Genomic DNA, 24,313 nt, shown 5'->3' with positions numbered 1-24,313 from the left:
ACTTCTAGCCTGACCGGAAGTGGTGGTGATGTGTAAATACCCTAGTTCCCCCCCGAAAAAAGTTTTCATCCTAAAAATGAACATGACCAGAATTGTAAATCCACCCTGCCATCTTAAGAGGAAATTTAGTATGGGACAAAAAGCTCAGACAGAAGGCAGGCAAGATGGGTTGTCTTCCATTGGCTCTCCCTGGACGCCCCACGTGCGGCACGTTGGGTTCTTCCTCGGTGTGAGCATCTAGAAGGATGTGACGGCCACACGTGGAGTTTCCCAGGTGCAGGTACCCTGGTCGGGGCGAGAGGAGGGTATTTTCTCATTGTATTTACATTGACTTTATAATTTTGTTCCCCTTTCATCGTAAAGGAGTCTGGTTGGTGGTGGTGAGCGCTCTGGTACAATTTGCTCCAACTGTCAACAACTATGTAGGAGCCAAAATAAATGGCTTCAGTCACGCCTCAGTGCTTCCAAAATGCATGACAATAAAGGGACTTCTATTCCAGAGCCTCGTTTTAACAACTGTCTGATAATAGTGACACTTAGCAACGCCTTCCTGTTTTAATACTCACATTAAAACCTGATTTTTTTCCGAAGATTTTTAATACGAAAACTAAAAATTAGTTTGCTTAATATTCACTATTTGGATAGAATTATATCGAAATAATTTTCACTTACATGTTCTTGAATTAATCAATTTGATGTCGCTCTAGTGCCTGTGACGTCTCCACTTGCTTCTCCAGCGCCAGGGCACTGAAATGCAAGCAGCGTGGGCCCCAAGAGCTGGATGGGAACAGGCAGGAGAAAGTGACGCCTCCTTCCTGAAGGGGCTCGCTGGATTCTTAAGTGGGAAATGTCACTGTTGGAGCTGTTTGTGGAGGAAGCTCATGCTTCATTCCTCCCTTCTCCACAAGCTTAGTCGTTGGGATTTTGTTATTTTTAAGTAACAGTACGCATATGTAAAAGACTTTAAAAGACCCTCAGTGTGCAAGGTGTATATTTTCTCTCAGTTAATTCTGGCAACCTCATGAGGCCATTATTACCATCGCCCACATTTTACAAAGAGGCTCAGAGGTGGTCGGCAAGAAGCTGAGTGGGCACAGCTGAGCCTGTGGGACAAGACGACACTGAGGCCAAGGCCCAGCAAACCATTCCACTCGCTTTCCTGCAGGACCGTGCGTCCACAGGCGGCGTCCTCAGAGAGCTGTGTTGGAACCAGTAATGCCCAGGCCAGAGCCCTTCCTGGGAGCCGATGCTGTGCAGACGCTGATGCTTCCTTGGGAAGAGAATGGCACTTAAGCAGGTGCTGCATGTTTAGAGGGCAGCTTCACTGCTGTTCATTCCTTTGGGGGCTCAGGGGCAAGGAAAGCGGCAAGACTGCACAGCAAAGAAAGGCCTCTGCTCTGGCAAAAGTGAGGAGCTTCCGGTGCAGACTCTAGTGGCCCCAGGTTCCGTGTGAGCTCCCTTCCCCCTCCACAGGCAGCTCTTCACTAATGCACACGATGGGTGTGGGACAGGTTAAGCAGCCACAGGAAACCTGGCACATAACCGCTGCTGTCCACAACAGTAAGAACTCTTAATAGTGACTCCCCAAAACACGGGAAAAGTTGGGAGAACACTGAAACGTATTGTGTAATTAAATACAAATATTTCCTACTCCTTTTTTTCTTTTTTAGTTATAAAAGTAATTTAGCCAAAGTCCGTAATACTAAAACGCGTAAAACCAATCTTCCCTGCTAATCCCACCTCCTGAAGGTAACTACAGTTCATTTACCATCCCCTACTTAGGATATTGTTAAAAGTAATGTGCATGTTGCTTTTTCTGAACATTGTATCATTCCTCCAGGCCAATTTCTATAGCTCTGACATTCCAATAGTTGCATTATGTTCAGAGGTATGGCTGTCCTATGATTGATCCAACCTCGTCCCAGTTTCTATAAACATAACCATGTTTCTATAAATCATTTTTGACCATTGGCGTTGCTGCAGTGGAAGCGGCTTAAGGAGCAAACCAGCCTTGCGCACAGAGGCCGGGTTTGGCTAGGCGTTGGGAAGACAGGACCTGCAGGAGCAGAGGACTAGTTCCAAGCAGTCCAGCATCCAGAGGGGCTAAGGTTGGCGAGAGAGCGCGGGAGCGAAGTGCGCGGGGCCGGGCCCCGCGCCACATCCCACCTCCGGCCACAAGAGGGCGCGGTCTGGCCGCCACTTCCCCCCGGCGTCCCGCCCACTGGGCTCGTCCCACTCCCCGATTGGCTGCGCGGCGGGAGCGCGCCGAGTCAGGGGGCGGGCCCGCGCCGGCTACAAAGCGACGAAGGTCACGGCGCGAGGAGGTGCGCGCCGCCGCGCCCCGCGATTCGCCTGCGGCCCTCCCCCGCGCCGCCGCCTACTCTCCGCCGCCCGACGCCCGCCCCCCGCCTCCAGCCGACCGCGCGGGGAACCATGGAGGGAGTGAGCGCGCTGCTGGCCCGCTGCCCCACGGCCGGCCTGGCTGGCGGCCTGGGGGTTACGGCGTGCGCTGCGGCCGGCGTGCTGCTCTACCGGATCGCGCGGAGGTGAGTGCGCGAGGCCGACGCGGCCTCGGCCTGTCGCCCCCCGCCGCTTGCCCGCTGCCCTCCGCTCGCGGCGTTCCCGCCCTGGCAGGTTCTGGAGCTGCACGGCCCCTCCCTACCCGTGCCCGGCGAGGCCTCGGCATTGCGGTGGGGGCCGGGCCTGTGTACCCACGTGCTAATACCCGCTCTGCACACCCCACCATCCCCCAAAAGAACACCGGGTTTGGAATCCTTATCCTGATGTGGCTGCGGAGTGGGTTGGGGACCCCAGGAATGCGGGGTGGGGGACAACAGCTATCACGTGGTTACAGACCTTCTCACCTACGGAGACCTGTGCTGGCCGAACCGCAGGATCTGCAGCCGCCCCCACTCCCGCATACTCACACCCGAGCTCCCCAAGCCCTGCGGGAGGACCCGGCGGGATCGCACTGGCGCTGACTGCTTTCCGCGCTCAGCCCCGCCCCTGGCCCTGGAGAGCACGTTGGGGTGGCATGATGTGCTAGATGGCACTCCGTGGTCTGCTGCACAGTCTCCAGCATTCTAATCTCACGCTAGTCCATTTCAGAGTCACAACCCCTGCTCCCCCTAGAGAAGCTGAGGGACAGAAGCACTAAGGAAACTGGTATTAATTACCAGAAGAATTAGGGTGTCATCTGAGGGTCTGGCCCTGGAGCCTGCATTCCTAACCCCTGGGCTGTCCTGCTTCAGAGAGCGGGGAAAGCCTGCGCACCTCAAAGGTTTCAAGTGGGCCGAGGCTGCTGTTGAGCTGGCTCAGGCCCGCCCCCAAGTCTCAGGAACCTCGGTCGGTCGTCAGGGCTAAAGGTACTTGCTTCTGCCGGGACTCCTGCAGCCTGTCTCCCCATCTGATCCACCTTTCCAGGGGACGGGGGGAAAGGTGGCGTTGTGAGGACATGCTGGGGACACGGTGGGTTTGTAGCTTCAGCAAGGAATGTGTGAAGCTCAGATTTTGGGTGGAAGAAGGAAAGGTACCTGCCCACAGTCATTTGGCACAAGTGGTGGAGGTGGGATTTGAACCTGAGTAATTTTGCTGCTCTGCCTGAATCACCACCACGTCCCACTTCTCACCCAAGAGGAGCAGAAGTGAGGGTGACTGAGTTACAGGCTCCTGGGGGAGGCAGGGGGAGGAGGGACACCAGCTGCGTCTGCAGGAGCCAGACTGGCAGGCTGAGGAGGGGAGGGCCGTTGGGGCTTGAAGGAACCCCCAACTCAAGGGGTCCCTGACAACCCACATGTCTAGTGTCCCAGTTCCTGCCCAATTTCTGGAAGCTGGGAGGGCTTATGAGACCAGCTGGTTCAAACCAGTCATTTTATACACCAGGGGACTGAGGTGCAGAGGTGGAAAATGCTTTGCTCAGGTTCCAGAGCACGTTGACACAGAGGTGGGTCTGGAGCAGGGCGTGTCTTCTGGATGCCGCTGCCTCCCAGTTAAGCTGGGATGGGGAGACTTTGCCGCAAGGATCAGAGCCTGGGTGGGAGCACTGTCCCCGACCTCGCCGAGCTTCATTTGTGTTGCGCACTCCCATGCCCTGTGCTTCGGCCGTTCTCAGGCTGCCAGCCACAGCTTTCCCTCTCCCCGAGGGGGGCTGGGGAGCAGGAGGGTCCTGCAAAGCCTTCCGCTCCGGCAGCAGCAGGGGTGCTCTGGGGCGGCCTTGAGACCTTTTGGGCTGAGAAGGACCAGCCCTTCCCAGGATGCTCTGAGATGCTCGTAGCGCGCTGGCTTCTGCATGAGGCTCATAAGTTGGCCACTGTCACGATTCAGAAGCAAGACCAGCCCTGCAGAGGCTGAGCCCTTCTCCCTCCAGGGAGGAGAACCCCATGACAGAGAGGATCGATGGCTTTGGCCACAGCAAGGGTTTTTTTTTAATGACCCTCTGGTGGACATGTGAGGAGAATTGTTTATGGAAAGCGACTTGGCCTGGTGGGTGGGTGTGGGCTCAACACAGGGGACCTGGAGGGAAGACTGGCTGTGGGACCGCGGGAGGAGGTCCCCTCCCGGAAGTGCTCCCAGAGCCTCAGGCAGGGCCCACCTGGCTCCCACACCTGCGGGTTCTCCTGACCTGGTTACTGTAAAGAGTCAGTGGGGAAGCACCTGCGTGCTGCCACCTGGTGCAACCTGGGGGGCAGGTGCTGCTGTTCCCCGCGTTCTACAGCCAAGGAGACGAGGCTTGGCAGGCTGCGCTTCCTGCACTTCAGCACCCAGCTGTTAACAGCAGACCCCGCCCCTCGCCAGCCCTTCAGCCCCTTGCCAAGCCTTGGGCTTGGCTGCCCTCTGTACCCGTGGGAGCCCAAATCACACTTCCGTGGGCCTGCTCGCCCAGGGTCCAGGTGGTTGTCATGGCTTCCAGAGCCCATCCCCTTCCCCCTCAGACCCTGCTCCTCTGCACTGTGTCCAGGACCCACCCTTGCCAGCACATCCCCACTCGGGACCTCGGGCCACCCATGGCACCCAGAGGTGTCTACTGGATTGCCCACTTTGTCGTGTTGGGAGACTGAGGGGGTGCAGCAGAGCCTGCCCTGGCACCCAGCTCTCCATGCCCCCCCTCCATGCTGTCTTGGTGCCGCACTCTCCGGCCAAGGGGACGCGGCACCCTGGATGCACGCTGGGTAGTCACCCCTCTGCCCAGCAGCCCCGCCTATTTGAATGCCATCTGCTCCTTTTGCCCTGCCGGCCAGCAAACCCGTTCCTCACGGTGACAGCAGATGCTCCACTTGTTGGCCTCTCTCCTGTGGCCTCTGTCACCAGCTGCCCCGTGAGGTCGTCGGTCTCGTCCTTGTGTCCAGATCGGAAGTGGAGAGCTTGCTCATTCCTGCCCCTCTGTGAGCCTGGCTCAGTCAGCCAGCACAAGGTGCCCAGGGTCCGCCCGCTCCAGCCATGTCTGCCCCCGGAGAGGTGGGCTCGGGGCTTCCTGTCTGGGGTGGCAGGGCTGCTGTGGCCTTCAGTGGGCTCTGCCTGGTGTTTCCCTGTCGCTCTCGCTGTGGCCCTGGAGGCTCTTTCTCAGGTTCTCGCTGTTGGGCTGCTGGGTGGGACAGCGTGTGTGGTCCACTTGAGGCACAGGGGAGCGAGCAAGGACGGCCTCACCTGTGAGACAGTCCTGGGTGTTGTCCAGGGGTCCCGGCCTCAAGCTCTGTGCCAGGCCCCTCTCGGGGGAGGCTGGGCGCGCCTCGGGGCCTGGGGGGAGCTCGTGGGCACCTTGGCCTCCCCAGGCTCCAAGGCCCCAGACGGGGACAGGGCCCAGTCCAGCATCTCCTCCGCGTGGCACAGTGCTGGCTCACAGCAGCTGCCCAGCCTCTGGCAGGGTCCTGGGCCAGGGACCTGGAGCTGCAGCCCTCGGTGGTGGTCTCACTCCTGGAACACTCCCGCCTGCCCCCCCCCCCCATGTAGGGAATGGTGGGATGTCAGAACGCGAGCTTCATTTTAACTCAGCACCTGTGTCTGGGGCTGATGGGGCGATACTGTAATTAAGGGCACGTGTTGGTCTTTTCTTCCCAGTGGGCGGTCAGGCTTGGGGAGGGCTGAGTCCGGAGCATAGCGCTGCCCCAGCCCCCCCAGAGGATCCTCCCACCCCCTGCGCACAGCCGCTTCAGGCCTCCTGGGTCCCAGCACAGCCCCAGAGCTCAGCGCAGGAGTGGTGTGGCAGGAGCTGGGTGAATGAGCGCCTGCTGGGACTGGCACCACCTCCTGAGGCGGACGGGGACATTCTGCCTTGTCACATCAGACTTTCTCCGCTAAGAGCGGCTGGTCCCAGAGCCTTGCTGGGGCAGGGGTTTTGGCCTGGGGAGAAGTGGGTTGAGGGGTTCACAAGGGAAGCGTGCGGGGAGGCGTTTCCCCGAGCAAGAGCGGGGCCAGGACTAAGCTGGCTCAGAACAGGTTGGCCCACGCGTTCCTGGGTCAGGCCACGTGGAGACCAGGACGGCAGGGCCACCCATGGAAACCGTACAGGCTGTGGATTCGGCCTTGGAGTGTCACCCCCAGACACGATTCACATTTGCTCGTGAACATAACGTGTGGGAGGCCCCGTGCTGGTGCCTGGGGGCCGAGGTTCACGTCCAGCTGCCCCCTGCTTTGCTGGCCCATCTGCCTCTCACCGGCCTCAGACTGCTGCGGGGCTGTGGGAGGCCGCTGTGGCCCGACAGCGGGCCCTCCCCCCCCACACACACCCTGGGCAAGGATTTGCTGAAGGCTGAGAGCGACGGGAGCCAGAGCCGCCAGCCCTGGGGACCAGGGCTAATACCCCCCCCCCCCTTCCTGCCCCCGGCTTGCAGGCCAGGCTCACTTCCCTGGCACCCGAGCTGGAGAGTCAGCGCGGAAACGATGGCTTCTGGGGCGGCACACCTGCGACTGCTCTCCGGGCCGGCGTCTTGGTCCCGCCTTCCCCGCCTCTCTATTCGTGGGCTGCAGCTCTTCGCTCGGCTTCAGTGCCGAGGCCAGTGTGGTGTGGTGGGGCTCCGGGGTGAGAGGACTGAAGGGCCCTCTGTGAGGCTGCAGGGCCCCAGGGGGCAGATGAGACGGGTCACCAGCCTGCTTCGTCACCCACTGGGCCATGCCCCGGGCACAGTTACAGAGAGGCCTGTAAAGCAGGTGCTGACTAACAAAGAGAAGGCCCGGTGCTTCATTGCCCAGGGTGCCAAGTGCTGGCATCTCGGCGAGCGCCGTGGCACCCACACCTCCAGCTGAGGTGGAGCCGCCGCCTCCCGCGCGCCCTGCTCGGAGCCCAGTGGAGCTGTCTCAGTGCTGAGCCATGGCTGCCTGCCGGGCAGGCTCACTCTTGTCCTGATTCTCCTGTTTGACCCTCCGAGCGGCCTTCCTGTGCCCCAACAAGCAAGTGAAGTGCAGGTTCTTGGGGGGCAGGGCGATCTTCCCCCAAAGGCCACACCTGTGACCACAGCGCTGCTCTTTGCAGGCCCCCCTGTGGGCAAGTCATGACCTGGCAGCCCCTTGTCCCCTGGGAGGGCATGGCCTGAGCTGGGCCAGGGGGTCCCAGCTCTGTGGGCCCTGGGCCCTTCCCTGCAGAGCCTGGTTCCGTCTCCTCTGTCCATCCCTGGCTTGGGGAAGAAGTGGTTTGAGGGGGCTTCGGGTGGCCCACTTCCCTGAGCCGCCTCCGCTCTCTGCCCCCCTGCCGTATCCGCCATGTGCTGAGCCTTTTGTCCAGGCACAGCTAAGCAGTTCCCACACACAGTCCCCCTGTGAGGGAGGTGCTCTTGTCCCCGGTGAACAGGTGACGAGACTGAGGCTTAGAGAGCGTTTGTGCCCTGCCCGTGGCCGGTGGAGGGGCGAGGCGGGGAGGCAGCTGCAGTGTCTGGAGTAGGAGCTCTGCTCTCAAGGGACAGGACAGGGACAGCTGGCCCTGCAGGTTGCAGAGCGCCTTTATGTGTCTTATGTCACTGGATCCTTGTCACGCGGATGCCCTGGGCACTGTGGCCTTGCACTTGGCAAACGCAGCCCCAGGCAGGCAGAGGGCTCCCCGGGCCCACGTCTGGAAGTCAGCAGGGCTGGGGCCTCTGCTGCTGGAAGCTGGGGGCCGTGCCCCGCTCTGGGCCGCAGGGTCGTCTGCGTGGCGTGGCTGCCCGCTGCAGCAGGACCCGGGGCTCAAGCAGCTGCCTGCTGTCACCCACCTGTGTCTAGATTCCAGGGACTGGAGGGTCAGCTGGGCAGTTGCTGTGTGCCCCCCTAGACAGTAAGACAGCCAGCAGGGCCCAGAGCACAGACCCCTGGTGTCTGTGCGGGGATTGTCCTGCAGGCCCCACCTGTCACCACACGTGTGGCTGGGAAGGCCCCTGGGGCCGGCCCACTCTGTTCTCTGGACCAGGGGCTCTGGCCCCAGGCCGAGCAGCTGTCCCTGGCCCCTGCCTCTCTGCCTCCCTGGCCCCCATTCCTGGGGATTTTCTCCTGTGAGCCCAGGACGCTGCTCCCATACGGAGGCTCCCCAGCAGGACCATTTCTGCGGCCTGGACACGGGTCCTGCAGGGAGGACGTCGGTCCTGGGCCCCGGTCACTGGTGGCCGCACGCCTCAGCCCCAGGAAGCCAGGGGCAGGTGGCCCTGGGTCCCCTCGTGGGTGTGCTGGCACCCAGGGACCTCGTGAATGCCAGGACTCCGGGGGCGCGGGGTCTCCACCTGGAGGCTGGGGAGAAGCCCGAGCCTCCTGGCCTCCTTGTTGGTCCTTCGGTGGACGCAGAAAATCCAGTCGGGACTCTCGCCCTGCCCGGTCCTGCCCCCGTGTCCCTTCCCTGGGCTCCGTGCTCGGGCAGGGGGCGTGCAGGGATCTGCCCGCTGACTCTGCCTTTCCCTCGTGCACAGGACAAAGCCGACACACACGACAGTCAACTGCTGGTTCTGCAACCAGGACACGGTGGTGCCCTACGGGAACCGCAACTGCTGGGACTGTCCCCACTGCGAACAGTACAACGGTTTCCAAGAGGTACGCCCGGGCCCCTGTCCCGCCCAGGGCCTGGCAGGCCCGTCCCCTCACCGCAGCTGTGGCCCTGCGCCTGTCCTTTGAGGGCAAAGCAACAGGCTCAGGGGACCGAGGTGACCTGCCCAGAGTCAGGCCGCTGAAGCAGGCAGGTTGGGGTTCAGCCCTGGGTCTTCCTAGCGTGTGTTCTCTGCCCGCTGTGCACTAGCCCAGGGATCGGCAGGCTCCTTGCAAAGGGCCAGGGAGCACCTCCAGCTCTGCAGGCCACACGGCTCTGTGCCCACAGCTCAGCCCGGCCGAGCCACCGTGCAAACAAGCGCGTGCCGCTGTGGCACGAGGAGACTTGATTCACAGCTGTGGGCCCTCCTTCTCAGCCCCGCACCAGACCGCGGCTCCGGGCTGCAGCCTCGGCAGCTGGCCTCCAGGGTTCCTGTCGAAGTGAACGTGGCAGAAAAGTCTCTGCAGTTTGTAGCTTGGAAAGAAGGGACGGGACCATTGGAGGCCTGCTGCCGCTTGGTGGAGCGCCCCACCCGGGCCGCTGCAGAGACTCGCTTGCCGGGTCAGAGCTCCCTGGCCGACTCCGTCCCTCCACCCCCAGAATGGCGACTACAACAAGCCGATCCCTGCCCAGTACCTGGAGCACCTGAACCACGTGGTTAGCAGCGCGCCCAGCCCCTGCACCCCCCCGCAGCCCCAGCAGTGGGTGAGCAGCCAGGTGCTGCTGTGCAGGAGGTGCAGCCACCACCAGACCACCAAGATCAAGCAGCTGGCCGCCTTCACACCCCGCGATGAGGTGAGGAGGGACAGGAGGTGGGGCATGCCCTGTTGCGGGGGGTGGGGCCTGGGGAGCTTGAGAGCAGCCTTGGGTGGCAGGGGGCTCTCCCCATGCAGGCCTGTGCTCCGAGTGAGTGCGTTGTGTCTCACCCCGGTGGCGGCTCACTTCCCTTCCCCTCTGCCTCATGTCCCTCTCCTGGTTCCACGCCTGCGAACATCGTGGAAACGTAGAGCGTGCTGGTCCAGAGGGGCCTGTCCCTGGGCAGAGGCAGGTGGTTCCGGCTGGGGCCCTGTCAGATGCATCCTGTCCGCGTCCCCCTGAGTCAGGCCTGCCCACTGGCCGGCAGCGCTTCACTGTGGGGTCGGTGCAGGGAGCTCCTGACTTCCGGGAGGGGCAGGGGAAGCTGGGCGCTGCCAAGAGGCTGGATATAAGTTCACGTCCCTCCATCAGGGAGCCCCGCAGCGTTGTTACCTGGCTGGTCCTGCCTCCCCGCCCCCAGACCAGTGCTTGGACCTCAGGAGCTGAGGGCCAGAGCCGCCGCCTTCCCAAGGCCAAGCCTGGAATTGGGGGGTCAGCGACACAGGGAAGGGCGGGCCAGGCAGGGAAAGGTGGGGAGTCTGCAGAAAGAAAGGGGCACATGTGACTGGGCAACAGGGCAGCTTTTCTGGCAAGCGTGGTCTCAGCGAGATGAGGTCGAACTCGTGAGCCAGGTGGCTGCTGCAGATGGAGCTGGTCAGCTGCCTGGGGACGGGGCGGAGGAACATCGCCACATCCTTAGGAGGAGAAAAGGGGTTGGGCTCGGTCTTCCAGGCTTTTCCTGAAACCCCAAGGACCCTGCAGCTCCCATCGAGACTGGCCGGGGGCCCTCTGGTGCTTTCTAGACCCAGGGTTTACAGGAGGGGAGGCCCTGCCTCTGCCCGAGGCCAGCCAGTGTCAGCCCAGAGCCGCCACCTCCGGTGGCTCGTCGCCCTCCTGGAGCGCGAGTCCGGGTACAGGGCCTGAGACAGGACCACACCGAGGTCCTTGGGAGCAAGAGAACATGGCCACAGTGTCTCCCATCACTGTGGGTGCCCGCCACGTCCTGGGCCCACCCTTACCCCAGTAGCCGCGGTCACCCTACCCAGGGCACGGTTTGTCCTCTTGGGCAGTGGGAGACGCAGGATCCGAGGGGGACGACTCGCCCCTAGTCTGTCACCCTCCTTGCGAGTGAACCCAGGTTCAGTGTGCTGGACACGGGCAGCCTCAACCAAGCCAAAGACCCTGAGCCCTTCCCCCGGCCCCGCAGGGCAGGTACGACGAGGAGATCGAGGTGTACCGGCACCACCTGGAGCAGATGTACAAGCTGTGCCGGCCGTGCCAGGCAGCCGTCGAGCACTACATCAAGCACCAGAACCGCCAGCTGCGCGCCCTGCTGCTCAGCCACCAATTCAAGCGCCGGGAGGCTGACCAGAGCCACACACAGGTCTGAGCGGAACAGGGTGCCTATCGGGCATTTGGGGGTGTCTCAGCCCTCCGGCTTGTGCAGGAAACCCCCTCACAGAGGGTGGGCCCCACTGGGCGGAGGGCAGCTCTCCAGGCTGAGGCCCCCCCCAGGGACGCAGCCTTCCCATGGGGCTGTGTTTCCACCCTGTCCCAGGCCCCTGTGTGTCAGCAGGCGGAGTGGGTGTCCCAAGCAGAGCGGCCCTGTGCGGGGCCCCCGTCACTTGCGTCCTTGACGGGTCTGCGTTGCCCGCTGTGTCTGGGCACCTCCCCACACCTGGCATTTGTTCCGCAGCACCCTGCGGTGACTGTGTGCTTAGCTCTGCGGCTGCCGTCCACAGCCCCAGACACCCGGCGGGAGGCTGGGGGCAGCGGGTGGCCCCGCACCTGCTGTGCCGAGTCACCAGAGTGTGAACCCAGGGCAGTTGGGCTGGGGCTCAATTTTTTTATCACAACATTCAGTTAGTGGAATGTTCTGGTTTTTAAAGTCAGGCACAAGAGCAGGTAGATTTATACATAAAACTTCCACCAAGAAACTCCTACCCACCCACCCACTTGGGCCCCCAGATGTGTCCTGTGGTTTCCAGTCTGCAGCCAGGCCCTGCCCACATGGCCACACCCCCAGCCGCGCGCTGCGCCGTGCTGTGTGCACGCAGCAAGGCACTCAGTGGCCTCCCCCTCCCTGCCGTGTCCCTGGACTGAGCCACTCACTGCTGTGTTTTACCTTTGACCAGAGTTGCCTGTATGTTTATTATAATCCCATTAACATCACGGTAGGAATTTTTGGTGAGAATTTGGCAAAATTGTTGGAAATTTTACTTGAAAGAACGAGGTAGAATCCTACCGCAGAGGCTTCTTTAAAGAACTTGTGGGCCCCTCCCGACAGTCACTCTCACAGTCGGGAGAGACCGGAAGTGGGCCAGCCACAGTGGCTCAGCACCCAGCCCGGAGCGGGGTTGAGCGCGCTGGGGGCCTGGTGAAGGTGGCCTCCCCGCTGGTCGCCAGGCCCCAGGTGGGGGCCCCGGCCACCGCTACCAGTGGGTGGCTCTGGCTGTCCCACTGACCGGTGTCTCCCTCCCTCAGAGCTTCTGCTCGTCCGCGGTGAAGGCCCCAGCCCAGGTCATCGTGCTCCGGGCCCTCGCCTTCCTGGCCTGCGCCTTCCTGCTGGCCACCGCACTCTACGGCACCAGTGACCCCTTTGCCCCGGGGGTCACCCTGCCCCCAGCCTTGCCCCCTGGAGGCAACGGCTCAGCTAGTCCTGACAACGGCACTGCACCTGGGGCCGAGGGCTGGCGGCAGCTGCTGGGCCTGCTCCCAGAGCAGGGGGCCGAGAAGCTGCGGGAGGCCTGGGCCTTCGGCCGGAGCCACCAGACGGGCGTCGTCATGCTGGGCCTGCTCGCCTGCCTGCTGGCCATGCTGCTGGCCGGCCGCATCAGGTGTGTGTGGGCAGCTGGGCTCCCAGGGGTGGGGCGCTGGGGCTGGAGCCAGGAAGCCCGCCGGGCCACAGCCCCGGGCTGAGCTTGCGTCAACGAAATACGGCGCACTCCTCTGCCCAGCTGCCAGGAGTCCGGTGGGCAAAACCAAACACACGACATGGCGTCGGAGGGGTGGTGGCGCGCAGAGCGGGCCCCCGGGGCCCGATGGCCTGGCTTCTCCCCACCCGGGACTCCAGGCTGAGAGTCGAGTGGGTGGGGTGCCCTCGGGCCTTTGCCTTCCCTCCCAGTGCAGGTGCAGACCCTGTTCCGGTGACGTCTTTGTCACTTCAGCGGCCCTGGGGGCGGTTTCTCAGCCCTGTTTCACAGGCCAGGGCACCGGGCTCAGGAGAAACTCGGCCCTGTTCGGAGTTGCGCGGGGGCACGCGCTGCAGGCGGGTGGGAGGGCCAACACGCCCCTCCTGGCCCTGGTTCCGTCCCCTGAGTGGGGTCGGACGGAGGAAGGAGGCAGGCAGTGGCGGGACAGGGAGGGGTCTCGTCCTGCCTAGAGAGGCCCTCACGCAAGCCCGGCTTTCCCCACAGGCTCCGGAGGATCGACGCCTTCTCCGCCGGCCTGTGGGCCCTGCTGCTGGGCCTGCACCTGGCCGGGCAGTACCTGCAGGCCGCCTCACCTAGCTGGCTGGACACACTCAAGTTCAGCACCATGTCCCTGTGCTGCCTGGTGGGCTTCACGGCAGCCGTGGCCACGAGGAAGGCGATGGGCCCACGGAGGTTCCGGCCCCGAAGGTCAGAGAAGCAGCAGTGATTGCGGGGGGAGGACAGACGGACGGACAGGCCCAGAGCTTTGTCCCCAGCCCACAGCAGGGCGCTTTTCTGTCTTGCATCTTGCCTCCCCGCCCCACTCGCGCCTGCCGCACCGAGGGCCCCCGTCCTGGCCCAGCCCCTCCGCCGCCCAGAGGAGTCGAGCCTGCCCTCTTCCCCGTTCCTTTCCACGCCACTAAGCCACCCCCCGTCCCCTGCCCCCTGCACTCGGCGAGTGCCCCGTGGCTGCTCACCGCTGCCACTGGCTATCTGGCCAAAGACCTCCCATTGCCCCAAGGCCAGAACACAGGCAACACCCGCAGAGCCTGCCTGTGACCTGCGTGTTCCCATCCTGGCCACAGCTCTCTCCATTTCTGACACCGTGGGATGAGGGTTATGGGCCTGCTTTCTGCTTCTCCTTTCCCCAGTCCCTGCTCTGAGCCCCTGGCACAGGCTGGTCCCTATGGCCTCAGGCTGGCCCTTGCCTTGTGGCCTGACCGCTCAGGCAAGGCGACACAGGCAGGTGCTGCTGCGCGAAGTGCAGAGTGGGGCCCGCACCTCATCCCCACATCCTTTGCCTAGTCAGTCCCTTTGGCCCTGCCCAGTGCCCAGCCGGCCCTGCTGAAGCCGGTGGAACCAGAAGGAGCCCAGGCCGCTGCCTGGGCTCCACTGTCCCGTTCCCACTCCCAGACCCTCCTGAGGCCCCGTGACCCCTCCGCATCCTTCCCTGGGAGCGGAGGGTTCCGTTCTTGGGCCCAGACTGGCCTTGACCTTGAGTTTGCAGGACAAGGCTCCTCTTAAGGTGAATGGTGGAAAATCTTGCTTCCGCTGTGGTCAGCAGGTTTCTTAACAGCCAGGCTGTGGTGGGAGTTTGCCCAGGTTGGGAATCTGAAAAGGCCTTATTTCAGCGATTTGGCACGACTGTGGGCCAGGCAGACAGACCAGGGCACGCCCGCCCCGCCCACCTCCAGGAGGCCCCTGGCTCCACCCTGGAAGTCAGGACCCGACCCTCACTGCTAGGCCCTCCATGTGCCCCGGTGGGCACTGGGATTCAGGCTTCCTGGGCCCAGGCTGCGCGGACTGGCAGACGGTACGGGGCCTGGATGGCTTCGGTGGGCCCTGCTACCGCCCCGATGCCGAGGAAGTCCCCAGTTCTCCGCTCACCTCTCCATGGTGCCTGGGCGAAGATCTAGCTGCCCAAGGTTAGCACAGGGTAGGTGGTCCAAGGGACGTGCAGGTCCAGGAGGACACGAGGTTATTTGTCTCTGGCCCTAGAGCCCCTCCTGGAGGATGCTGCGGCTCCTCTTTGCCACTTGGCTGTGGGGCAGCCACAGCCCGCAGGGGCCTCAGCGTCACTGCCCTGGGCCAGGTGGGAGGGGAGGGCCAGTGCCACCCCAGAGTCCCACCAGGGGCGGCCCACCCCCGGAGTCACCATTCCAGGGGGCTGGTGTGTGACACAGGCCTGCCACTCACTTGCCATGTGGCCCTGCAGGTCCATGCTGCCCCAGCCTCAGTTTAGCCTCTGAAAGGGCTGGCCTTGGCGTGGACATGCACTGGAAACTGGGGACAGCCTGCAAGGGACAGGGCAGGGGGCGGGCCAGGCTTGTCCTCTGCCTGGTGTTTCAGACTCCGATGACCCCGAACAGGCCACATGCTCCCTCCAGGGCCCACATCCTGCCATTTGTCCCTCTGAGCATAAGCCCCCGTTCCACTCCGCACGTCGGAGCCCTGGGAAGGCAGAACTGGGTCACACAGGCACAGGGGCCACCAACCGACCGGGCCTGCAGGGCATAGGGGACAGCGCCCTGGCCAGACCCCAAGGGAGGTCCCAGAAAGCATCTGAGCCCGCTGCCACCAATCCTTGTGATCATGGCGTCCTAAGAGGCTTCCCTGCCCTGCCGGTCCCATGCCCCTCTCAGCGCCCGTGTGCGAAGGGCCCAGGCGGGATGGGAGCTGCCCCCTCTTAGCCGTGTGGTCCCAGACAAGGCCCTGCCTGCTCGTTCTGTGTGAGGGTGAGGTCGGGGCGCACTGACCAGATGGAGAGGAGTGGGGTGGCCGAGCCAGGGCCCGGCCCTGCTGGTCTGTCCGCCTGCCCCTTCCCCCCAGCCGGCCCCCCCGCGGACAGGTCGCGAGCTGGGGCTCTGTTGGCTAGGCTGTGCGCGTGCCCGTGTGTCCAGCCTCCTGTTGCCCGGGGAGCTGACGGCGTGATGCTAATTACTGCTGTTTTTGGCGTTGAGTAGAAGCAGGATATCTGTGTGTACGTGTGTATTTAAGTTAAATTATTTATAATAACCACGACCAGCTCTCTGGCTGGCCAGGAGCCCCTGCCGAGCAGATGCCTGGCCTCCCCTCTGCCGGGGGCAGGAAGACGTCTTCATGGGATGAGCCTCAGCAGAGGAGGCTTCCTGGTCTCCTCAGAGTTTTGTGTGACTTTTTAATTACTTGTCTGTCCCTGGAAGTGTTGTTATTTGGAGCATATTCCAGCGCCTCCTGATGTCGCTGGCACGGCCAGGATGTACAGGCACCGCTGGGTTTGCGGTTTATCAACTGCGAATGTGTCGCCCCTGCCAGGGACCTCTGTCCCCGAGAGACACGAGGGAGGTGCCGTGGCTGTCTCCTCCTTCCGGGGCAGAGCCTGTCCCCGCCGTCCTGTCCTGTGCGTCGTGTGTGGAACCGCGGATGATTGTCTGGCGACCCTCTGATCACTGTAACCACAGTTGCCGGCCCTAGATGTTGTGTGTTTCGTGCTGTATTTTAAATAAATGCCTCCGGGGCCCTGCTTTGACCGGTGGGCGTCAGGTACCACGTCTTTTTTGTTTTTTGTTTCACGTTCCTTCCAAGGTCTCTGTGCCAGGGGCGGGGGCTTTGGGGCACAGGCGCTGCCCAAGGAGTCGGCTGGGGAGCTGGCGACGTGGGCGTTGGGTGCACAGGGCCCCGCTGTCCTCGTGTGCCCTGCAGGCGGCGGGGGGGGGGGCGGTTTCCGGGTCTCAGTAAACTGCTCGCCCTCGCTCCTGCCGCTCCAGTCTCGGGCTGGGACTGGCTTGGCGCTGACCAGACATCCCTCGCAGTGTCAGGTCGCAGGCACCCGACCCTCCCTGTTTCCCAGTGGTTGACAGGCTTGGGTTCTGGTTTGGGTTCAGGTCTGAAGTGGGGTTCGAGAGCTCAGGGTGGTGCCGGGGCCTTGCCAAGGGGAGCATCAGTTCATTGGGAGCAGAGGTGGGGCTCCTTTAACAGGAGACTCCTGGGGACCTTTCTCTGCGAGAGCTTGCAGTTGGCACCTTATCAGGACCTGCTAGTTGAATGATGTCACCAGGTGTCACAGTGAGAAGGGTCAGACCAAAGAATTGCCTCCCCCCAATACCAGCATTTTTAGTGGCATCAGAGACAGGGCACAGCCCCTGTGCCAGATGAAACCGGCAGCCGGCTTGGACCCTGTCCTCACTTGCTGCTTGCTGGGGGTGGCCCTCAGGAGGGCTGCCTGGTGGAGGCGGCACAGGAAGCTCCCCTCCCCACCAGAGGCCTGGTGCTGTCCTCTGGGAGGCCCCGGGCGTGCCCTGCTCTCGTCAGGCTGCCGCTCCGCAGGGCAGACCTGGTCCCCCAGGAGGCGCAGGCCGCAGCAGGGGTGTTGCGGTCAGAGCGAGCTGGCCGACGGTCCCAGCACCTGCACCGCCTGTGCGGTGCCTACGGCATCCCCCTGTGCCAAATAGTGTGACAGTTCTAGCCTGTGGCACAGAGCCGTGCCCTCTGTTTAGGGGTGGGGCTTCCTCAGACATCTCGGGGGCAAGGAGGTGAGGGTCGGACGGGCCTCAGGAGGTCAGCAGCCAGAGTGCAGGCACGTGCAGCCTGGGGCCAGCCAGGTCGACCAGGCCCTTGGCTTGATGAGCTCCTGCCTTGATTTCCCCACGTCCCTCAAACCCTGGGCCTGCCTTTGGTTTTGAAGCCCAGGTGGCCTGCTGGCCCTTTGAAAGACATTAAAAAGGCCACGTGATCTCCAGGAGGGCAGCACTGACCCTGCACTTTGCTCAGAGCTTGTTGAAAGGGAGGGGCGGGGGTGGAAAATGGTGAGGAACTCGGAGGAGTACAGCTTGGCAACAGTGCCCCCGGGCGTTCAGTCAAGATGGGCCGGGGTCGGGGGTGTCCCTTAGCGGCCCCGACTCTGCTGCAGGGCCTGAGTCGGCCTGCCAGTCCGTCGGCACGTTGTCCGTGGGCGCATTTGCCCCTTGGGACCGAGGTAAGGCTGGATCTCCCCGCAGCTCCGTCCAGACGGTGGGCGGACTAATGTATTAACTGTCTCTGTGCCCCCCCCGCCTCTGTAATCGGTTGCCTTAATCAGAAGCATGGTTGACGTTCTGGCTTGGGGCCACCGGGTCCTGTTGTGTGATTTGTACCATTCTCGAGTTAAAGAGACACTGTCACCTTCCGTCTTTTGGGCAGCCTCATGGTCACTTATGGGTCTTCTGTAAGTTCAAGTTTGGCTTGTGTGCCGCGTGTCTTCCTGGGGATTGTAAGCCTGGCCACCCCCACTCTGCTCTCCGAGGGGCTTTTGGTTAGTGTCCAGCGTCCGAGGCCAGACAGCGCGGTGGCCTCCCGGGGAGCAGGGCCCCGGAGCTCGGGCCGTTGGGGAGGCCCCGGGCTTGAGCAGGAAGGAGGAGGAGAGGCCTGAGAGCCTGGCACGGGGCTGGGTGTTGGTGCTTCACGGCGAAGGGTCAGCGTGAGGTTGGCAAGGGCGACAGTGTCACTTTAATACCGAGACTCGTAGTGGAACTAGTTTGCTGTGACGCTGAGGGGGATCAGGGGTGGGGGGGCATGCAGGGAAGGGTGGGTCACGCTGGCACCTCCCAGCCACCGATCCTAATGGTGTGAATGTGGTCGGACTGCTTTTCCGCTTCAACTAACGCACGCCTCCTCTGGGGACCCCCGACTCGGGCCCCTCCTTGCACGGGGTGGGGGCGGGGGGGCGGACAGCTGGGCAGAGTCCGCCTCCAGAGCCCTCCAGGCTGACCCCGCTCCGCTCTCCCTTGCCCACGGGCTCTTGCAGGTACCTCCCCGGAGACCCGGCCGGCCTCTTCCCCGTGGGCCCCAGCCTGGCCATCCCCTGCCCGGCCGTCACAGGCTCTTCGTCTCTGCTGCTCCCCGCCCCGCCCGGCTTCCTGCCCCTCGCCAACCAGCAGCTGTTCCGGCCTCCCCGACGGGCCTCGCCCTCCTCGCTGCCAGGCCGCCTCAGCCGGGCGCTCTCCCTGGGAACCCTGCCCTCTCTGACCCGAGCAGGTAAGAGGCATCGGATGTCAGCGGGCCGAGTGGGACTGCGGGCCGCTGGAGCACCTGCTACACAGGCAGGAGGAGCTGGGTTCAAATCCTGCTGCGGCCATTCAGCAGCTGCCCTTGGCCGAGGGACTGACCGCAGCACTCTGAACCTCAGCTTCCCTCGAGGAAAAGGAGACCCGCCTTGTGGGTGGCTGAGGGTCACCCCCTGGGGCAGCGGCTCCTGGCGGGGTCGGCCCAGGTTGCGCCCTTCGGGCAGCTCTTCACCGCCGCTCTTGCCCTCCTCACGCTGCTGTCGTTTGTAGGACTGGGGGCTGGAAGCCTCGCCCCGGCCTTCCGCGGGGTCCCCAGGGCAGGGTTCGGTTCGGGTCCGTCACGTGGACTGAGTGCTTGCCGCGCAGGGACCCCAGCGTGACCGAGACCTAGCCCCTGCCACAGGGACTGTCTCGTGCATCACCTTCCCCCCAGGATCTGCCTGGAAAGGCGATCGTAAATGCAGCCCAGTTTTTCCTGTTCTGGGCGCTGCATGTGGTCTCTGAGTGTCCTCAGCACTGGGGAAGCCACCAGCGTGGCTGCGTTCACCTCGCCCTTGGGGTGGCCCTGGAGCAGGCTCCCTGGGTCCCAGGCCTGGGGCTGCCAAGCAGGACACCATCCTCTGAGAACGTGGGTGCCTGTGGGTGACACCAGGCTTGCTAACGGGCAGTCGCTGTCTCATCTGAGCCCCTCGGCAGCTCTGCCGGAGTAGGGGGCGCGGGCTGTTTCCAGCTCGGCCAGACAGCCCTCTGAGCCTCAGTCCCCTTCCATGACTTGCCTGGGGTCCCGCTGCTGCTGGGATGCGGGGATGAACGCAGCTCAGGCTGGTGGCCCTGCTGTGTGCAGGTGGGGGTCCTCGCGGGTAGAGAGTGGGTCACTGCAGGAGGGACAGCTCGCAGGGGGACGAGCCAGTGTTGGAGCTGCACAGTGGATGGGGTTCGAGGCCTCCAGGGTGGGATTGCAGGTGGGATCGTGTTGAGTGCGGAGACCTAGGCTCTGGGTGTTCCCGTGTGACCAGATGTGGCCGGGTTGCTGGGAGACGGGCTGCTGCCTGTCCTGCCAGGAAATCATTAATTCCAGAGCTCCAAAGTGTCTGCACACGGGTTGCAGCGGAGAGCTGGCCCAGTCCAGGCCCTGGCGCTGATGGGCCCTCCCGAGCCCCTCACAAGCAGCAGCTGGAGTGGAGGGACCACGGGGTGCCCGGGGCACAGGACCTGGGAGGCCCGGCGGCTGATCCTTCCCCAAGAGACTCGTCTGGAGCTGCCCAGCAGGAGCTGGGGGGGTGGGGTCCATGCCCGCCGGGCGGGGTGTGGCCGGTGCAGGCCCTGTCAGAGCCTTTCGGTGACCGTGGTGGTAGAGGAGAGGGTCGCAGACCAACCGCTCGGGGTGGCACTCTGCTCCTGGGTTTATTCCTGAAGCAATGGAGTGCGGCTAATCAGCCCTCAGGGTGAAAGGAGGGAAGTAGGTGATAGAGGCCAGATTTCAGGCCGTGGGGGTCCCTGCCAGCCTGACCTGTCACCTTCCTTTCCTTGCCAGACTCAGGGTATCTGTTCAGTGGGAGCCGCCCACCGTCTCAGGTGTCTCGAGCTGCGGAGCTTCCCATGCCAGGTACGGAAACAGAGAACCAAGGGGAGCCGCCGTCGCCTTGGCGGGGGCAGCCTGCAGGGGGCGGGTCTCCAGAGCGCTGCGGGGGGCGGGGCGGCAGAGGTTAGGCATGAGCCTGGGGGATGAACAGGGGTCTGAGGTCAAGTCTTAGCCCTGCACCCCCCAGCTGTGCAGCCCTGGACCTGTTTCCCCTTCTGTCAAATGGACGTGGTAGCTTCTGGGATTAGATACCTCACTGTCGCCCTTATCAGTGACCCCTGGCAGAGATGGCACGCTCGGGGTCCCACCATCAGCAAGGCGTGGGTGAGCCAGCCTTAGGTCTCGAGAGCTGGTGTCTGTGCAGACCTTGCTCGGCTGAGGGATGGAAATCGGGAGGTGGGGTGGGAGGGGGCGCCGAGGTTCCTCCGGCGCCGCCTCCCTCTGTCCCCCTCGCCTGTGCACAGCCCTGCCTCGCTTTTTGGGTCAGTAGAGAACAAAACAGCCATGGCAAGCTGACTGTGACAGTCACCAGCGTTCATGCGTGACTGGCACTATCTTCTCCTCCCCTGCCCTCCAGATCACTTCTCCCTGCTGTCGGGGAGCTGCCCCTCCTCCCCGCTGCCGTCCCGGGCGCCCTCCGTGGCCGGCTCGGTGGCCTCTAGCTCTGGCTCCCTGCGCCGCCGCAGGCCGCTCATCAGCCCTGCTCGGCTCAACCTGAAGGGGCAGAAGCTGCTACTGTTCCCGTCGCCCCCCGGGGAGGCCCCCAGCACCCCCAGCAGCTCCGACGAGCACTTGCCCCACAACGGCAGCCTCTTCAGCCTCGAGCCGCCCCGGATCCCCCAGAGGCAGCCGGCACAGGATGCGAAGCACACTGTGGGTATGACCCCTGACCCCTCCTTGGAGGCAGCGGGGCCTCGCAGGGCCGTGGTAGCCCCTCCGCGCCCAGCGTAGTGGGGGGGCACCGTCAGCGGGCTGCGCAGGGCCCAGCCTCCGTCTCAGCTGAGTGCACACGGCCACTTTCCCCGAGCTCCAGCAGCCTCTGGCCTGGTTCTCACGGCCTTGAACCGCCCCCCCCGGACACTGCCCTCTGCTGGCTGATTTTATTTTCCTGTTTTGCAATTGACCTGGAAGGTTATATTTTCCTTCTGATGGGTCGGAAAAGCATGATACCCTGCCAGGCTGCGTCTGGTGACAGGTATTTTTGTCTTACTCAAGTTTGATCTGTGAGACATTTAAAATTTACTGAAGTTAGGCCTCAGCCTCGAAAATCTGGAATTTTCCCTTGAACGTGTGGGTGTCCTGAGGCTCTTAACGAGATAGAAGATGGGGTCCGACTGGGCCCGAACCCGGGCCAGCCTGGGGGAAGGGCAGGCGGAGGGCCCGTGTCCCAGTCCCTGCCGCTCCCTGCCCGCCCCAGCACCTGGAAGCCTCACTGAGGCCGTTGCCTACTGGCGCCTGTTGGCTCCGGTGCCGGCTGCTCCTGGTGCAAAACCAGCTCCCTGGCAGCGAGCGGTGGCAGGGGGCGAGCCGGGAGCCCCCACCAAGACAGCCCCTCTCTGCGCAGACATGAGGGCAGTGCCGGAGAGAAGCAGCGCCTGCAGCAGCCGCTCCATCAAGAAGGAGGACGACTCGTCGCAGTCGTCGACCTGCGTGGTGGACACCACCACCAGAGGGTGCTCCGAGGAGGCCGCTGCCCGGACAGGTCTGCACCGACTGCGGGGGGGCGCCGGGCAGCGAGGGGGCCGGGGCCTGGGCCTGCAGCCGCCTCCTGTTCAGTCTGGGACCTGGCAGAGGGGGACCCTCGAGGGTCCCTCTAGGGACGGAGGGCGGTGAGGGAGCCCGCCCAGTGGCTTGCTGGCCCGCTGACTGGGTCTGGGTCTGCTCTCTCTGTCACGGGCGGCTGTTTAAATTTAACAAAATTGAAATTTGGTAATGGGGTGAGTTATAAGTTAGGTCCTCAGCCGCACCAGCCACGTGTCATGTGCTGCACCGGCATGTGTGGCCCCTGGCAGCTGCTCAATGAGGCACCACCGTCCCGGGTGGGCCCCTGGCAGGGCGCTCAGCCGCTGGCGCCTGAACTCTCCCCGGGGGGGTCGGAGCGCACGTCTGTTGGAGGTGGGCACAGGGAGGTTTCCTGGGAAGGCTGCGTGCTGCCTCCCCCCATCAGATGGGGTCTGGGGGTGTGACCCCGCAGCATCGAGGTCGTGCCCAGAGCACACTGGGGTGGGGGCCCCGTGGGCTGCCAACCCCAAGGCCTGGGCCAGGGTCTCATTACCTGAAGCCTCACTTCCTGTCTGTAAAGCGAGGTTATGTCCCTACCGCCGTCACCAAGGTGCAACCACAGGGCGCCCTCGCCAGTGGCTGCCTGGCGACACGGGCTCAGGAGATAAGGCCTCCTTAGCGAGACAGGACTTGAGCTGGTGACCCCGGTTTGGGGTGTCTTCCTGGGTGGGGAGGCCAATGGGCACGAGGAAGGAGCTGGGGGCGGGGCCCCACAGCTGCGCCTCTGGAGGCTGGGGCGCATGCGGCTGCACAGAGACCCCCACCCTGGGTCCATCCTCTGACCGTCGTGCCTTTGGGTCTCTCCGTTCTCTCAAAGGTCGTTTCGGCCCCTCCCTAGTCCAGGGCCTCCTGGCTGTGAGCTTGGCAGCCAACGCCCTCTTCACCTCAGCCTACCTGTACCAGAGCCTGCGCTGACCTGAGGGCCCCAGCCGCCGCGCCCGGGAGTCCCGGAGGGCCTGCGCGGGGCCTGCTGCTGCCACCACTGCCGCCTCGGGGCTCTGTGCCGGGCCGACCTGCCGCATTGAGTCCTGTCCTTGGGACGCCGCCTCCTCACCTGCCAGGCTGCGGGGCTGCGAGGCCGCCCGTCTCCCACCCGCCTCTGGACTCACATCAGTCGTGTTTGGTGCTGCCCCAAAGCCAGGGATCCACAGGGCTGCCCGGCCCAGCCCTGCCTGCGCAGCCGCCGCCACTGCAACCGCACCGGGAGCCAGGCTGCCCCCGTGCCGTGGCCGCGGCCACGGCCACGTCTCAGTACTGTACTCCCCTGTCCCACCGGCCACCTTAGGCTCCCGGGGAGGCAGGAGGGCAGGTCTCCGTGTCACCCGTCACAGTGGAAACTGAACCTCCCTCGGGGACGCCCCCTGAGGACGAGTACCCTCTGTGTGTCTCGCCCCTTCCCGCCGCCCCGGCCAGGCCTGCCCCCAGCCCTCCTGATGGGCAGGCGGGGCCCTGGGGACTAGCATAAGCACCTCACCCCCTGACTCCCTTCTGCCCAAGTGCACCCCTGTTCTGTTACCTCTGGTGACCTTCCCAGGCAGCAGCCTCGTCACCCTGAGAAACCCCCCTGGGGCCGCCCTGATGTGCTGCCACAGGGGCCTTGCCTGACCCGCAGCCCGATTGGGCCCTGGGACTGCCCGGAGCAGCCCGCCAGCCACAGAGGAGGCTGTGCCCCACCCGCCATGAACCTGGCTCCTTTGAGCCGCAGAAGCCCCTCTTCCCCTTTGTGATGCTGTCACCGTGGCCTGAGTGTGACCTCTTGTCTTCTGGCCACCGTGGCCGGTTCTCCTTCCCTGCTGCCCTCAGCCCCGCCACTGCCCCTCAGTCACGGTGGCAGGTGTGCCCCGCCCTCACCCTGGTGCTGGGGTCCCACTGCCCCGGAGGAGGGAGCAGGAGCTTGGTCCAGCACAGGCACCCTCGCGATGCTGTGAGGGGCAAGAGACTGTGTGCCTGTGGGTGTCAGGCCCATCCCTGCTGCCCGGGGCTCCGACACTGGTGTGGGCAGCGCGCGTGTGCGTGCGTGTGTGACGACACCTTGTCTGTGCCACCTGAGGGGGGGATCGGCTGCCTGGGTGAATCCGGAGACTTGGGGGGTGGGTCATGCGGGCAGGAGGGTCTTCACTGTCATTCAGGGATAAAGTTTCGTTTTATTTTTCTACACGTCTCTGCTAGGTAAGGCATTCTGCTGACG

General features: G+C 63.8%; 1 protein-coding gene across 1 annotated transcript; it reads left to right on the top strand.

Annotated features, from left to right (window-relative positions):
• Window positions 1–2,287: 2,287 nt before the first annotated feature.
• TMEM201 (transmembrane protein 201) lies at window positions 2,288–23,409 on the top strand. The gene is made up of 11 exons (XM_054579799.1): window positions 2,288–2,546; window positions 8,862–8,982; window positions 9,575–9,769; window positions 11,037–11,213; window positions 12,314–12,666; window positions 13,246–13,449; window positions 18,503–18,732; window positions 20,296–20,367; window positions 20,921–21,220; window positions 21,908–22,045; window positions 22,943–23,409. Exons 1-11 carry the CDS (start codon window positions 2,434–2,436, stop codon window positions 23,038–23,040), a joined length of 2,001 nt encoding a protein of 666 aa, XP_054435774.1. The 5' UTR covers window positions 2,288–2,433; the 3' UTR covers window positions 23,041–23,409.
• Window positions 23,410–24,313: the final 904 nt, after the last annotated feature.

This window comes from Pteronotus mesoamericanus, unplaced genomic scaffold (assembly GCF_021234165.1).
Source record: "Pteronotus mesoamericanus isolate MK-2021 breed Mesoamerican mustached bat unplaced genomic scaffold, CSHL_Meso_final contig_557, whole genome shotgun sequence".
In the NCBI taxonomy this organism is placed as follows: Eukaryota; Metazoa; Chordata; class Mammalia; order Chiroptera; family Mormoopidae; genus Pteronotus; species Pteronotus mesoamericanus.
Note: the sequence above shows the minus strand (reverse complement) of the source record. Positions and strands in the feature narration are given on the sequence as shown.

Bases quoted from the DNA above. Each gene is read 5' to 3' on its own strand.
- TMEM201 (XM_054579799.1), top strand. From the start codon at position 2,434: ATGGAGGGAGTGAGCGCGCTGCTGGCCCGCTGCCCCACGGCCGGCCTG. The intron at 12,667-13,245 runs GTGTGTGTGGGC...CTTTCCCCACAG, and splicing joins CTGCTGGCCGGCCGCATCAG to GCTCCGGAGGATCGACGCCT. The intron at 13,450-18,502 runs GTCAGAGAAGCA...GGGCTCTTGCAG, and splicing joins CGGAGGTTCCGGCCCCGAAG to GTACCTCCCCGGAGACCCGG.